This window comes from Siphateles boraxobius, unplaced genomic scaffold (genome assembly GCF_051911475.1).
Source record: "Siphateles boraxobius isolate OS27281-9 unplaced genomic scaffold, OSU_SipBor_1 41, whole genome shotgun sequence".
NCBI lineage: Eukaryota > Metazoa > Chordata > Actinopteri > Cypriniformes > Leuciscidae > Siphateles > Siphateles boraxobius.
Genome location: NW_027509042.1, coordinates 8,916,513 through 8,931,857, shown reverse-complemented (window position 1 = coordinate 8,931,857; position 15,345 = coordinate 8,916,513). Strand labels below are relative to the sequence as shown.

The 15,345-nt window shown below is 34.5% G+C and overlaps 2 protein-coding genes across 3 annotated transcripts; both read right to left on the bottom strand.

Moving 5' to 3' along the window:
- Nucleotides 1–75: 75 nt before the first annotated feature.
- arl8ba (ADP-ribosylation factor-like 8Ba) lies at nucleotides 76–10,865 on the bottom strand. The gene is made up of 7 exons (XM_077198139.1): nucleotides 10,585–10,865; nucleotides 3,564–3,644; nucleotides 3,375–3,448; nucleotides 3,173–3,266; nucleotides 3,019–3,086; nucleotides 1,148–1,218; nucleotides 76–1,051 (listed from the first exon to the last, which is right to left on the bottom strand). The coding sequence occupies exons 1-7, from the start codon at nucleotides 10,705–10,707 to the stop codon at nucleotides 1,002–1,004; spliced, it is 561 nt and encodes a 186-aa protein (XP_077054254.1). The 5' UTR covers nucleotides 10,708–10,865; the 3' UTR covers nucleotides 76–1,001.
- A 464-nt stretch (nucleotides 10,866–11,329) lies between these two features.
- tnfrsf18 (tumor necrosis factor receptor superfamily, member 18) lies at nucleotides 11,330–15,145 on the bottom strand. 2 transcript variants are annotated; one of them, XM_077199939.1, is made up of 6 exons: nucleotides 14,982–15,145; nucleotides 14,455–14,619; nucleotides 14,155–14,242; nucleotides 13,997–14,058; nucleotides 12,904–13,068; nucleotides 11,330–12,437 (listed from the first exon to the last, which is right to left on the bottom strand). In XM_077199939.1, the coding sequence occupies exons 1-6, from the start codon at nucleotides 15,109–15,111 to the stop codon at nucleotides 12,295–12,297; spliced, it is 753 nt and encodes a 250-aa protein (XP_077056054.1). In that variant the 5' UTR covers nucleotides 15,112–15,145; the 3' UTR covers nucleotides 11,330–12,294. The 2 variants fall into 2 exon arrangements, with proteins under 2 accessions (XP_077056054.1, XP_077056055.1); XM_077199940.1 differs by having other exon boundaries at nucleotides 12,904–13,050.
- Between the last annotated feature and the right edge of the window lie 200 nt (nucleotides 15,146–15,345).

Here is a 15,345-nt window from a genome sequence, read left to right as displayed (position 1 = left end):
AGATATGAATACTTGACTGACCACAGCATTAAAAAAAAAAGAAAAGAAAAAGAAATCAATCACAACAATGCAAGATTCCTCCTACATGTTGACAATCTATTTATTGGTTCATCGTATTTACAAAAGTGCATTTATAATAGTGGGGTTACCAACATTTGCCTCTTTTCACAAATATTTAGTTGATAATGACAACAGTACAATAATCTACCTTAAAAAGCATGCCTTCTTCGGTTCTTGCAGTTCAAAGTAAGCTATCTTGATCCAATCTAGTTCCAGGCAGGCACACCTGGTATACTGTTTAGCTTGAGGGACAGAGACACTGCACAAGGCACTTTAACTTCACCTACTCTTTCTCTCAGCTCATGAACAGGATTCAAGTCATCGTTGAGCTAAAAGAAAACCTTTACCAGCAAAACATTCATCCACTCTAATATACATACACTCACTTTTGTACAAATCTTTCTGGATCATCATTTGTACATTTCTGCTGAGCTGTTTATATACTAGATTGCTCCCCATTTAGATTTTACAGATTTCTCAAGAGACGATTGGGGTGGATGCAAAGAAACAAAAGCAACAGTCCAAATTATATTATACTCTCTCGTGAGCATAACCTGACAGACTGGAGAGAACAAAAGGCTTAACACTATATTAAAGTTTAGATTCTTCTCAGTTTTTCAATAGATTTGTCCAGGAAACCCCAAGTGGAGACCACTGGAGCTGCAGGGATTTGCAAAAACATGAATCCATAATGTTCATCCGACAGCAGGCTGTAAGAGGTGGAGGAACTCATTCTGCAGGCTAACGTCTTTTAGCGACTGATGTATCATTGACATGACTGATGCAGTTGGGAAGAGGAGCTGGTGAAGAATTATGGGATCAGACGAGCAGGATAGTGTAAGGGGAGCGGTACGGAGAACTGTACAGTTTCACAAAGCGAGCAGGGTGTGGTGTGAGAGGAACATGGCAGCAGATTGACAGCGGGCCCTCAGAAGACACTTTCAGCTTCTTCTTGACTTTGAGTGCTGGATTAGCCATTGAAGCGTAATGTCTGTGAGAATCAGGGGACATAATAGTGCCATGTAAGTATAGCTGACTAGAAACATCATGCAGCAATCTCAACTCATCCTCATGGAACATTACTTACCAATGTTATCTTTCTCTTTGCAGGAAATCGAGTAGCAGCAGATTTCCCGGTCTTGAATAGCAGCCAAGTTCCTAAAGAAATAGAACAAGAGAAAGGATCAGTAAAATAATTTATCTGGTATGGTATTTCATTTCAGGCCTACTAGTTATTTCAGGAAAAGCTGTAAACAGAGTGTAGTCCAGCAACAGGAAAATATAGAAGCAGATACAACTCTTAGCCAATAGATGGCAGTAATTCTTACAACAACACTAGACCCCCAAACCACATGACCTTTCCATTTCATGCAGACAGATGGTATAACTCTGGTCTAGACATAGTGACTCATCTCATTCTCACACAATTCTTAGAATACACAGAAATTCTCAATCTGATCCAATGTTTTTTATTTTCTTGAAAAAAAAAATTAAAGATAAAATTTTAGAGATAGATTTTAAATTGTGTGTTGTTGATGTTTTTTTTAAATAGAGCATTCCTTTATAATGAAGATAAAAAAAAATAAACTGGGATGAGCATAGCCAGTAATGCAATTTCCTAATTATTATAATTATATTAAGTTTTCTATTATGGCAAGGCAATCTTATTAGCATCATATGATTTGTCCGAATATAATCAGAGGCTGTATGAAGCCGAGATAGTCCACTCGTACATGAATGGGAGAAATCATAACGTTCATTATGGCAGCTTTAGGAATGTATGTCCCACCAAGAACGTCCATGCGAATTAGCTGGATCAGTTATTTAAACAATTTTCACAAACATTTATGTATCAGTATTTCTCAACTGGTGGGTCACAACCCAAAAGTGGGTCACACAAGAAAAAGTAGGTTGTTTTAGTGGGTTGCGGAGAGTGTGGTCAAAGAAACAACAACAACAACTGAATTGTAAATGTTTTCTGATGCAAGCATTTATTTTGAAAGACATGTGTTAATACTGATGACACTTCTGTCAGACACAGTATAAGTAAAGCGTGCCTAAGAAAAATGCTTTGTCCTGATTCAGTATCTGCTTTCAGATGATGTGTTGCCAGGCTATATGTCAATGTGATTATTCTAATATTTAAGTAAACTGTTATGAAAAAATCTCTCACCTCAGAAAAATGTACTTTCCTGCCCTGTCAGACAGTATCCTATCACACTGTGCGAGTGCAAATGCAGAGGCGCATGCTGTATATTACTTCATATAATGAAATTATGGGCATACAACGTCGTATTTATGCTGTCAATAAGGTCATGAAATTACAAAAAACTACCAATAAATTGTGTGTTAAGTAAAGATTTTCACACAGGTATGATGTTCATTCTATTCATCAGGATCAGTGTCTATATGTTATATTAACAGTTCATGTTAGTATTGTGTATTTACCAAGGCAACTATTATCATAACCCCAAAATACCATTTAATTTTCTCTCTGTATTATATTCTGTATTTTTGATGACTGTGCTCATACCAATTTACTAACTTTAGTGTATTACAAAAAACTAGGACTTCTATTTAACAGCCTTACCTTGTTTATTCATCAGTGTTAGTGATATTCTAACAATATACGTGCATTTTAAGTAACATGGAACGGTACTTTGGTGTGTGTCAACATTTCTGAGAATTAAATTTGCTTGGTTCATATTCCTAAAAATTTAGGTCACATGGGAGAATGTGGGACCCATGGCCAAACCAGTTGAGAAATACTGACCTAGAGAGACAGTATATAAAAAGCTATACTGGTTAACAATTCACTTTCCCCACAATCTGACCAAGGTGACATCAGGCGAAAATAAAATAAATTTGAGGTGGAGTAAATACATTTTCAATCAACTTTTTTTTTTTAAATAATTGGCATTGATAAAACATCTACATGTGTGGTGTACAGCTCCTTACATTTTTTCAATTAGCTGTTTCTCATCCAGCACATTGGGTAGATCTCTCTTATTGCCGAGCACCAACACCTAAAAGACATCCATAGAAACTTATGCAGTGAAGATAAATATATGTTTGAGCAATGATGTGTGAAAAAAAAAAGGAAATGTCTTACAGGGATTCCTTGTAACTGTGGCTTGTCTAAAAGATTGTGCAGCTCATTTCTGGAAGCTTCAACCTTCTCCCGGTCCGCTGCATCCACCATGTACCTTTGACAGAAAATGGACAAAGGTTGAAATGATGCACATTTTTTTATTATTTTGGTAGTGTGAATACTTTCCTCTTTCCCGTTATACAATATGGATGTAGATACTTACACTATTGCATTCACCCCACGACAGTATCGCTCCCACATGCTCCTGAACCTCGGCTGACCTCCGATATCCCAGATCTGCACAGGTATCAGACCCACGTTAGTTTCAGTGTTTATTATTTACAATTAAACTTGCACCTTTTTTTCTCCTGAATCCAAATAAACCAAGATTATTCATTAAAAAGGAACAAACCTTGATGGTGACGTTGCCTTTTGTGACCTTCCTCATGTTGAACCCAACAGTTGGAATCATGTCTTCGCTGAACTGGCCTGACTGGGGGGATAATATAGCAAATATTAACAACTCATGGACTTAGACTTGTTTGTGGTGAAATGTTTCCATTATTCTACCTAAAACAATTTCTTTACTTAGTTTCCTTTTTTTTTTTTTGACGCCCAGTTTATTTTCCTATTGCTGTAAGCGTAGGCCTGCAGTGATTGGTAGTTAAGGCCTTCCCATCAGAAACATTTATTTGATCTATGATTCATAATGAAAGTTCGAACAAAAAAACACCACAAGACCGCTCTAGGAAATTTCCATGGTAAATCTACTGTACTAATCTACAGAGATTCTCAAATTCAGGCCATTGCCACAGACAACTCTAAAACATTTGTGCCAATATGATGATTATTATACAATTACAATATTTTGCGATTTAGTAAAACTTCTTGCATTACTAATGTTTATTCAAACAATATACTCAATCTCAATAAGAAATTTGACCAAGCATTTAGGAATTCATATTTAGTTGTCAGCAATCACAGTATTTAGTCACATCATTAATAAACAATATATTACTGACCTGGTTTAGACCTGCTTGAATTATAAGGCAGGTCTAAACCACAAGACCACCTCTCCAGTTACGATTCAGTTTTGATGTGGTCTGCCCTAATAAGGCAAAAAACACTTTCCCTGATTTTTCACGCTGTCGCCAGTAAAACTTTCCTTCTAAACATTAGGACCACCACAAAGTATTCAAACACACTCATTCAGTTCTTGACTGCATAGTCAAATCTGCAGATGTAATTTCTTCCATTGGCTAATATTAGCAATGATATACGTCAACTTGATAATGAAAATTATTCCAATATTGAATATTGGCAAAGATAATAGCAAAGATAATGTCACAATGCTTAATGATATCGTGCTATAAAACTACTCGTAGTGAGATATAGGATTTTGTTAACTCCCACAACCTAACAAACAGTAAACTCATTTTCTAGGACAGGTACACAAAACAGCCTATTGTGTTTGTTTTTGTTGTTGTTGTTTTTGTCCTTCACCTGACAAAGCAAATGATGCTCATCTTGTGCTGAGGCAAACTGACAACCATGACAAAAGGATAATGCCTGTTAGGCTAAGGCAGTAATGGCAAAAAATGAAAGAAAGTCTGCTAATTTAAAAAGAGTCGTTTGAAGTTGCACCATCCCAAAGTGTACAGTAAGTATCATACCAAAGCAATCACATGCAATAGAACGAACTGCCCTTGACAAATGTTCTTCATTTTTAGGACCAGGAATTCTGTAACCCAATCAAGGAAACTAAAAAACTAAATTAAGTCTTTGACAGCATGTTTGCTAAGTAGGCTAACTAAGGAAAAGAATGGAAAAGAATATATACATGTAGTCCTGCTCAAGATTGCGGTGTCAACAGCTCTGGCTGCACGGCTCTTGCAGCTCATAGTGAACAAAGGGTTACTGAGTCAGCACACTATCTCAGAATATCTGACAACAGGGTGAAAGATAACCAGCCCCTTCACACTATCAGCCATCATTACTCAGAGAGAGAACCAGGCAGATTTTGGAAAGTAAAAAACAAATCTCACGGCACACTAATGCACAAACATGCATTGCTTTAAATGGCATATTAATCTGGATAATGTATTTAAAGTAGCACTCACATTTAATGTTAAACTTAAGTCAGGTAGGAGAACACAATACAGTCATTCAAGTAGTTACAAGATGTTGTTTGTGATTTTAGAACAAATTTACATATCGTCGCTGTTTAATTATTTTTTAAATTAAATTAAATACTGCGTCATCAAAGTTGGTATTGTGGCTTATAAATGGTCCGACATGTGCACGAGTCAATATAATATTAACATTTTATGAAAATCAAGCTCAGATGAGTTGCAGTATCAAACAAACAAAAATTAGCCAGAATCGTGCAGCTCTAGTGGGCGCTTAGTTTTTAGTGTTGTTCATTACATTTGCAAAGGCTATTTAAAACAGTAGCCTACTAGACGGCAAATACAAGACTCTTCTCTGCTCTTCGAATATTTAAAACATTAGCCTTTATAGACAATGTTTCTTGAGTAGAGAAAATGCTGTAGTTAATCAAACATCAGTTCTTTATTTACCCTTGCACTGCAAACAAGCAGAGACTCTCCAAACCATGTGTGGCACTTCATTCACAATAGAGCTAGGTGGAGTTAGAAAATTTGACCCTATGGGTTTGACCGACAGATTCAGTGGAGTTTCGAGTAGGGCTGCACGATTAATTGGAATTAACACTAAATCGCGCTTAAACCGATCAGTCTTAGTGCAAATATTTTAGTATGCGTAGCTTGTCAGTGAAGCACGGCTCTGTGATGATTAGTAAATGCTGCTCCATCTAAAAGCACTGCGTGTTTGAGTCGCTTATAATGTGCCTTTAAAAAAGCAACAAGCGTCAAACATCTTTCCAAAAATGAGAAGCATTTAAAAACCTGTTGTCCAACAAAAGAGAACATTTAATAACATGTTTTTACTCCAAACTCACTTTATAACATCAATCGAGCGCTTGAAATAACTGAATCATAGAATCAGGCAGACAGTTTATTATTTCACAGTATTCTATACAGTGATAAAGGCTATGTCGATCAGCACTGCATTGTAAATATACTTTATCATCATGGAAATACCCGAGAAGGCTTCAAGAACTCAGAATGATACACCACAAGTCGTATGTTTATTAGTCATGTTTAATCAATTAAGCGATTCAATCGTCTGTTTTTTCAGCTACAGCGATAGTATGATGCCCATAGGGATTTCCTGGAATGACGTGCGTTATTGTGCTTCTGCGGCAGGGCATATTTGGAATTTTTGCGCATGAGCGCTCTCTGGCTTTCAGATGGAGCCGCATTTACTACTGATCACAGAGCTGTGTTTCACAGACAAGCTGCACATAAAAAATGGGGGGGGGGGGGAAATCGCAGGATTTGCCAAATCGCATTTGATTTAATATTGATTAATCGTGTAGTCCTACTTACGAGGTTTAGTAACGAGCTCTTTTTAATGCTTTCATTGGTTAAATATTTGTAAAACCAAAATATGATCAATAGCATTGATTTCTAAAAATAAATAAAAAATTATCAAATATAGATACAAGATGACAGCAACAATATTTTCTTATATCGTAGCATTTATTTATTTGGCATTTGATATTTTTCCACGGTGCACATGTCAACCAATCGCAGTGCACAGAGGTTGGGAAACAAGCAGGCAGGTGCAAATGAGACACTGAGTGCACAATCCCTCGCATCTCTGTGCCTTGATGAAAACTTAATTGCACTTGTTACTCCATTTAAATAATTAATGAGATACACACATGGTCACCTCAGAAGATGTGATTCCCACCTGAAGCGCTGAAATGATTACACAGTACCCGTATATAGTTTATAAATGCAGCTATAAATGCTTTTTTATTGATTTATAAGCATATCTATAATGTGTTTAATAATTGTATTTTCATACTTTGTTAATGATTAATTAATAATTTCTAAATGAAGTATAGCATTATTTACAAACCAGTTATTTAAGAGTTGTCAGTGGTTCATAATATCACTTAGAAAGTGTAAGTAAATGGAGTACATTCAGGTAGTTATAAAGCATTTAGTATTGGTCAGTTTACTATTTTTGTGAGCTCATCTAAAGTGAGGACTATTCATGCCTTGTAAAGCATTTATAAAGGAGATTTAAAGACTCAGTTATCTTCTAAATAAAAATGAAACAAACACAACACAGTGATACAGAACATAGAGATATTTAACAGCCTTTAAATCTCCTTTATAAATGCTTTACAAGGCATGAATAGTCCTCACTTTAGATGAGCTCACAAAATAGTTAACTGACCACTATTAAATGCTTTATAACTACACAAAATAACCCTTTAAAAATACATGTTAATAAAGCTTTTTTTAACACACTAAGTAACTATTACTATATGTCTGAATAATAAGTGTATGAATGTACATTTAAATAGTTTATTAATCATTTACTTATACTTTCCAAGTAATCTTATGAACCACTGATAACTCTTAAATAACTGGATTATAAATAATGCAATACTTCATTTAGAAATGATAAATTGATCATTAATAAAGTATGAAAATACAATTATTAAACACATTATAGATATGCTTTTAAATCAATAATAAAGCATTTATAGCTGTATTTATAAACTGCTTATTAATATATATTGATGCTTTATAAATTATTAATTACCTGTTTACTAATGCTTACCTAATGATTAATAGTGTGCAATTATTCTAAAGTGTTACCACGTGAGCAAGATGCTTGTTTAAACCACATAACCACCTCATGCAATGATTTAAAGTTAAGCTGGTCTGCCTTGATGAGGGAAAGTCCTATATGTCTGCTTATGTCTAGTAACAACATTTCTAGCAGTTCTTATCAGCTTGTTTTTGAATTTCCATCCTATATTCCGAAAGGAACTCCTTGAACTCTATTATGCTGCATTGACCCAACTCACACTAATGTCAAATCTATAAAAGGTATCTCTCTCTATATATATATATATCAAAGTCCTCTTCGGTTGAAATGAATGAAAACAAATATACAACAGAACTATTTCCAACCAATGAATATTTATATTACACGATGCAAAACACAAAAATGGGCTAACATGACCAATTCATGTGAAGTTTAGGTGATGAATCTGACTTATGCAGTCACAGGATTTGTATTACGCCACAGCTTATGAGGGACTCCAAGTTTAACAAATTCCCTTCCTTCAGCATACTCTGAAGCTCAAGATCTTCTGCATGGCTGGCATGCTTGTGATTCATAAGAAGTCTCCCTCAAAAGGTCAATTAGACCTTTTAGAAAGAAGATCATTGAGAAAACATTTTCAAAAAAATCCACTTTTGACAATTTGAGGGAAGTGGTTACAGAAGAGACAGAAGAGAACTACAAATATAGGCAACACATGAGGCCAATGCTTACACTAAACACTTCAGCCAACAACTAATGCGCCCTAAGCATTTTGAGCAACACAAATGGAATTTGAAAGCTGGTATACCACATTAAATTCATACATTTTAACCTTAGAGTGTTTAGTCTTCTACCATGGTAAATAAAAAAACAATGAACTACTGTGCCAGCACATTTTGCTTACTCTTGCACCAAATCACATGATGGAGGATGTCACTTGACCAGGAAGAACCGCATTAAAACGTTTGTGAGTCTTGTGACTAATGCCAGCAACTAGAAACATACATACAGTGCTTTCAAGAACAGATAGTGGAACTACTTATTAGATTAGGAATGATCTTGCAGAACAAGTACTACAGTACATGCTTGATTCAGAGTATGAGGTTATATATTATTTTTTTTGCCTCAAGACAGAGGCGTGTGTCTAATCAACAACATAACACAATGCAGTGCAGATAAAACAGTATTAGGAATTAATTATTAGTCACATACAGGCATACGCAATTAATGGGATAGTTCACCCAAAAATGAAAATTGTCATAATTTAATCAACCCCAGATCGTTCCAAACTTGTATGAGTTTCTTTGTTCTGTTTAACACAAAAGAAGATATTTTGAAGAACGTTGGTAACTAGACAGTAGCCACTGACTTCCATAGTAGGAAAAAAATACTATGGATGTCAAAGGCTACTTTCAACTGTCTGGTTACCAATATTTTTCAAAATATCTTCTTTTGTGTTCAACAGAAGAAAGAAACTCATACAGGTTTGGAACAACATGAGTGAGTAAATGATAACAGAATTTTCATTTTTGGGTGAAATATCCCTTTAATACTTCAAGTATCGAGTTACACTGCCTTGCCTGTATATGAGCAAAGACTTTAATAAGTGACCCTTTTGATTGATGATACCTGGATTGATAAAAACTGATGTTATGGAGAAAATAAACAAGTGTGATTACTCGTGTCACGTGTGCTTCCTAAACCAAACATCCAGTTTCCCATCAGCAAAAACAAGCTCACCAAGGGTGCATGAAATCCTGCTCAAATATAATATCCTGTATAAAGTTTTAAACTTTATACTGACGCCTTTCTGTGTGGATGCATAAAGTTTGTTTACTAGTTATGGCTACTGCTTGACATTTGTCCATTTTTTGTGCATCAAGTCTCATATGAGGAACTTCCATATAACAGACATTCTTCGTGCTATTACACAGCCAAGTGCTACCATGTACTGTCACTGGCTGTTTGCAGGTCGGCAGTATACTTGGTGTGTTTATGATGATTGTGTTATATTTAATTGTTATTATTAATAGTAGCAGAAGTGAGTAGATTGCATTGATGATCATTTCACGTCAACATGGCGGCGCCCATGATGGGGTGATACATCAATACATCTTTACGTCATCATATTTCTAAAAAGTGTTGTTGATTTCTTTATGTATACCATATTTTATTATAAAAATGACTGAGTGCACCCTTAAAGCTGAGAATAACACATTGGGTTGTACATTCACATGCTTGGGATAGGAATGCGTAACAACTACTAATAAAACCAGTTAGTTAAAGCTGCCTGCCACCAATAGTTGGATTTTGATTTCTCTATAGAGCTCTTGTTTTCTCTCTAGAAAACAAAAATGTTCCAGGGTTAAACTAAGCTGACATTATAACAAGTTTATAAGGTCGAAAATATGTGGACGTGAAGCACATTTCACAGGATCTATACGGTAAAATGTCAAACTGTTGTCAACACAAACCATCGCATAACGTTACCTACGCAATCAAATTATTGATGGTCATCTGGGAGCTAACGTTAGCCGGTTAGCTTTCCCAAAAAAACGTTGACTACGTTATCTAAATTGGTCTTTTCCAGTCGTCTACTGTGAATTTAAGTGAAATTAGCAGAAATTAGTAAAGCAATTATGTTAATTGTTTGGTGCACTAGACTGACATTCAGTCTCTTAGATGTGTTAAACTAGCTCATGCTAACCGCAAATACTCACCGCGATTACGTTAACAAACGTCGTTTTGCCCGAATATTGCAGCCCGACGAGGGTTAATTCCATTTCTTCCTTCCAAAACAGAGCCTTAAACCAGTCCAAGAGGCGGTTAATGAGTGCCAACATTTCGATGTAAGATTTTACAGGTCTGTGTTGGTTTGGGTTGTTTGCAATGTTTTTCACCACTAGAAACGTAATGTAGTGGTTGGGAGGAACTGACCGCTGTCATATGACTGACTGTGATACGTTTGAGAACTGAATGTGTGTTCATTCGCGTTGAAGCTGCGCCACTTATGCGCAGGCCTGCAGTCCGACTCATGAACCGATTCGCTGAAATTTTCAGCGAATCGGTTCCTTCAAAAAGTTGTGTCATGAAGCACCGTGTGGCATTTTACGAAATCAACAACGTTAAAACAAAACCACTACTAGGCACATGGTGCAGTATTTTATTGGTTTTATGTTAAGTTTATGATAACAGTTTTATGATAACACTACAAGTTGCCAATTAGGTAACGTTAATGAAACTAAAAATGATCAATATATTTGTTACAATATTTATTCACAAACATTAGTTAATGAAAAAACAACTAGGCCTATTGCTTGTTAGTTCAGGACAGGTCCGTTAAATAATATTAACTTTTAATTAAAAAAATGTTAACATTAACTAAGATTAATAAATTAGAAGCATTCTTAATTGTTAGTTCATGTTAACTAACATAATTAATAAATGTTAGTAAATGGAACCTTATTGTAAAGTGTTACCACTTTATTTTAATGTCAATTCAATGTATTGTTCCCATTATACAGCTCATAACACTTAAGTAGAACATTTCATTTACAATAAAAAATCCTACAGTTACATTTCCATTCTAAAAAAAAGTATTTGCCCATTGTAACTCTAATGGCTAATGACCATACAATTTTATAACTGCAAATAAAACTATAAAAAAATGCAGTGAAATTATTTCACAAAAATACATGTCTGCAACAAGATGACTCGTTTAGCAAAAGTATCCAAGTGATGGATTTTATATCTGTAGAAAATGGTGCATATTGATACAATAAATATAATGTATAGATGTGATGACAGTCAAATCAAAACAGATGTGAAAGTGAAACAACTGTCCTTAAAGCAGAAAAAGCTGTACAAGCAGACAGAGAGTAAACTACCCGTCATATTCACACACATCACACGTGATCAGAAGAACATCAATACAATAAGACAAACATGAAGCTTTAGATGCTGGTCGTTGTGCCTTTTAATCTTTGGTGCTACTGTACTTAAGACATATTTCTGTTCACATCCCAAAGGTTTTATCTATTGTGAAAAAATACATTTGTAATGTTTGACTACATATGCTTATATCATTTACTAACTGTCCTCTGCTCTTTCTGAAAATCTGAAAGGCTGTCATTTAAGGGTTTAATACTTACTAGATAAAGTTAACAGTAAATATCCTCTTGCATGACTCAGCTTCAGAGAGCAAATGTTCCATCAAGGCAAAAACAAACATGTCGTCTTTTCCTATTATCTCAGCTCACGTGCATCTGTTTTGAAACTGAATTGATAAGACCTTTGTGTGGATCAATACAGAGTAACAAACTATAGTTTATAGATGTTATACTGCAAATGCAATTAATTGCATGTCAATTCATTCAAGCACCCAATTCACTGGGTGTTCTTAACATCCTTCCCAATTCATTGGGTGTTCTTCAAAGACTTTCAAGGAAAGCTGTTGACATCACACTTTTGCTATATTCTTCTGATACCTCTGTTTTGGCATCACCCATTTCCTCCTTGGAAAGTTTGCAACTGCATGTATCTGAGGGCAATACTCTTGTGCACGGTTTTCTTACTGCGGAAAGATGCGATTATATCAGACTTTATAGGAAATAGGAATTTCATTTACAAAATAATTTCATATTACATACAATAATACATTTTGGATGTGGTAACACTTTAGCTTATGGTCCAATTCTCATTAGTTGCTTATTAACATGCATATTACTATGATATTGATTGTTTATTAGTACTTATAAAGTAGATATTAATGCCTTATTCTGCATGACCATATTCTACATCCATTATTACCCATACCTACCCAATACCGAAACTTAATAACTATTTTATTATTAATAAGCGGTAATTAGGAGTTCATTAAGGCAAAAGTCATAGTTAATAGTTAATAGTAAATAGTGAGAATTGGACAATGTAGCCTTTATAGAATATTTTTATTTATTTTTCTAAAGGGTTTACTAAGTAGCAGTAGAAACACATATATAGACAACTAGAAATTTGACAAACTTGAAAATGTTACTTACATTTTAGGAGCATCTTGTATTTGAAAATTTGGAAAGCAGTATACATGATAAAAACGAAGCAAGTCAACACAGTGACTATTAAACAGGCCACCATGAACGGATGAGACTGGATCCCGTTTTCTTGTTTGTCTGTTGGGTGGCGTGTAACTGTATCATTTCTTACACCTATGGAAAATTTAAAAGAAGTACCAGGGTTGTGTGAGAAATGCCTTGTAAAATAACTATTTTGCATAGAGCATAGTCATTTAAGATTCCTCCTCAAAATCATCAACGATTTTTCAATAAATGCAATGGTAATACATTGAAATATATAGTATATACTACATATTTCAAAATATTACCATTGCATTTATTGACAAATCGTTGATGATCTATATATATATATATATATATATATATATATATATATATATATATATATAGATAGATCATCAACGATTCGTCAATAAATGCAATGGTAATATTGAAATATGTAGTATATACTATATATATATATATATATACTTTCAGATTTCAACATATGCACACTACATTTCAAAAGTTTGGGTTAAAAAGCTTTTTAACACTTTTATTTGGGAAGAATGCATCAAATTAATCAAAAGTGACAGTACTGTTAAAAGATTTGAATTTCAAATAAATGCTGTTAATTAACTTATCATCAACGGATCCTGATATTTCAACACAACTGTTTTCAACATTGATAATAAAGAACATTTCTTGAGCACATTAGATCAGCATTTTAGAATGATTTCAGAAGGATCATGTTACACTGAAGACTGGAGTAATGATGATGCTGAAAATTACCATTGCCATCACATTAATAAATTACATTTTAAACAATATTAAAATAGAAAACAGTTATTTAAAATTCTTATAGTAAAATTTCACGATATTCCTGTCTTTACTGTATTTTTGATCAAATAAATGCAGCCTTGATGAGGATAAGAGATTTCTTTCAAAAAACATTACAAATCCTACTGACCCCAAACTTTTAAACAGTAGTGTATCATATATTTTAATTACAAATGTGTTGTATGAATGGAAATGGAACCCCATAATGACAGTATGTGTTTCAGTAGTAAAATGTACAAACCAGAAGAGACACATCTTGCATTGTGGGTCTTGTTTCCAGGGAAGATCACACCACCAACACACCTGATTGTGAAACTCAGTTATCATCTGTTAAACAATCTCAAGGCATTACTATTCATTTAAGAACTCTAATGAAATGCAGCAAATACAAAAATTTACTTTGTAATGGATTTACACCTGCTGTCCTCAGCATCATTGTAAGTGTTGTCTGGACATGGCACACAAGTGTAATTGTAATCAAAGTCACCTGTCAAAACACCAGGGGAAAAAAGGCAATTGAAGGATTTGAAATAGTATCATGAATCACTTTAATGTCTCTCTGTCCTCATGCCCTCTACACAATATGACCATTAGAAATAAAGCCCCCAGGAAAGACACAAAGACAGGAGGAGCTCTAAATATCAATCATTGTGGAGGCATGTGTCATTTTGTTTGATTAAATAAAAACAAATGCCTTACCCGTTCTATTCAGTTGCTGTCCAGGTTTACAGCTTGTTCTTTTCTCACAACTGCTGCATTTTTCATTTAAGCATAAATGATTATTACAGAAACATTTGACCTCCAAAGCAGGGTTTTTTGGACATTTCTCACATTCCGCTTGACATGAGCCTTTGGGATACTCACCTGTCAAAAAAAGTTTAAAAAGAGTTTGAGCATTTGACATCTTACTTGATTGTATTGATTATGATTGTATTATGATGTATATGAATATGAATATTATCAGGATATTATGAGTTTCTCCATAGGGTTCTACCAGGGAACTCCATATGATGTCTCCGGTATCAATTATCTACTGTAATAGTGTTAATAAATATAATAATAATTATTATTATTATTATTATTTAATAATAATGCTATTAAATATAATGCTAATAAAGCTGTAACTCAAATTATAGATACATAAGTTCAGGTCAAAACAAATAATCATGAACAGAGAATAAATTACAGCGTTTATCATAGTCTTGAGAATATCATGATAATCTTACCTGAAGGGCAGGCTTTACAACATTTATTTTCAATTTCATACTCAGTGGTCCAGTCACAGTTTATAGCCAGAGTCGAAATCCAGCTGCCACAAACACAGAGCAGTGTAAACCAGAGCTTAGCGGTGTCCATTGTATCACAGCAGTAGATTGAGGATTGCTCTCTATTTTCATTTCTCACATTTTATAGTCTGACGTTACACCCACAAAGCAGAGGCGTGAGCATGATGAGGAAGAGAGAGGTCAAAACCAAAGAGCCTATAGAACTGAGAGTGAGAACATGCAAAGACATGCAACAAGATGTGAATTTAAATTCTTGTAATCAACTCACTGGGAATCTTTCCAAATAATTTCTTTGGAAAGCATG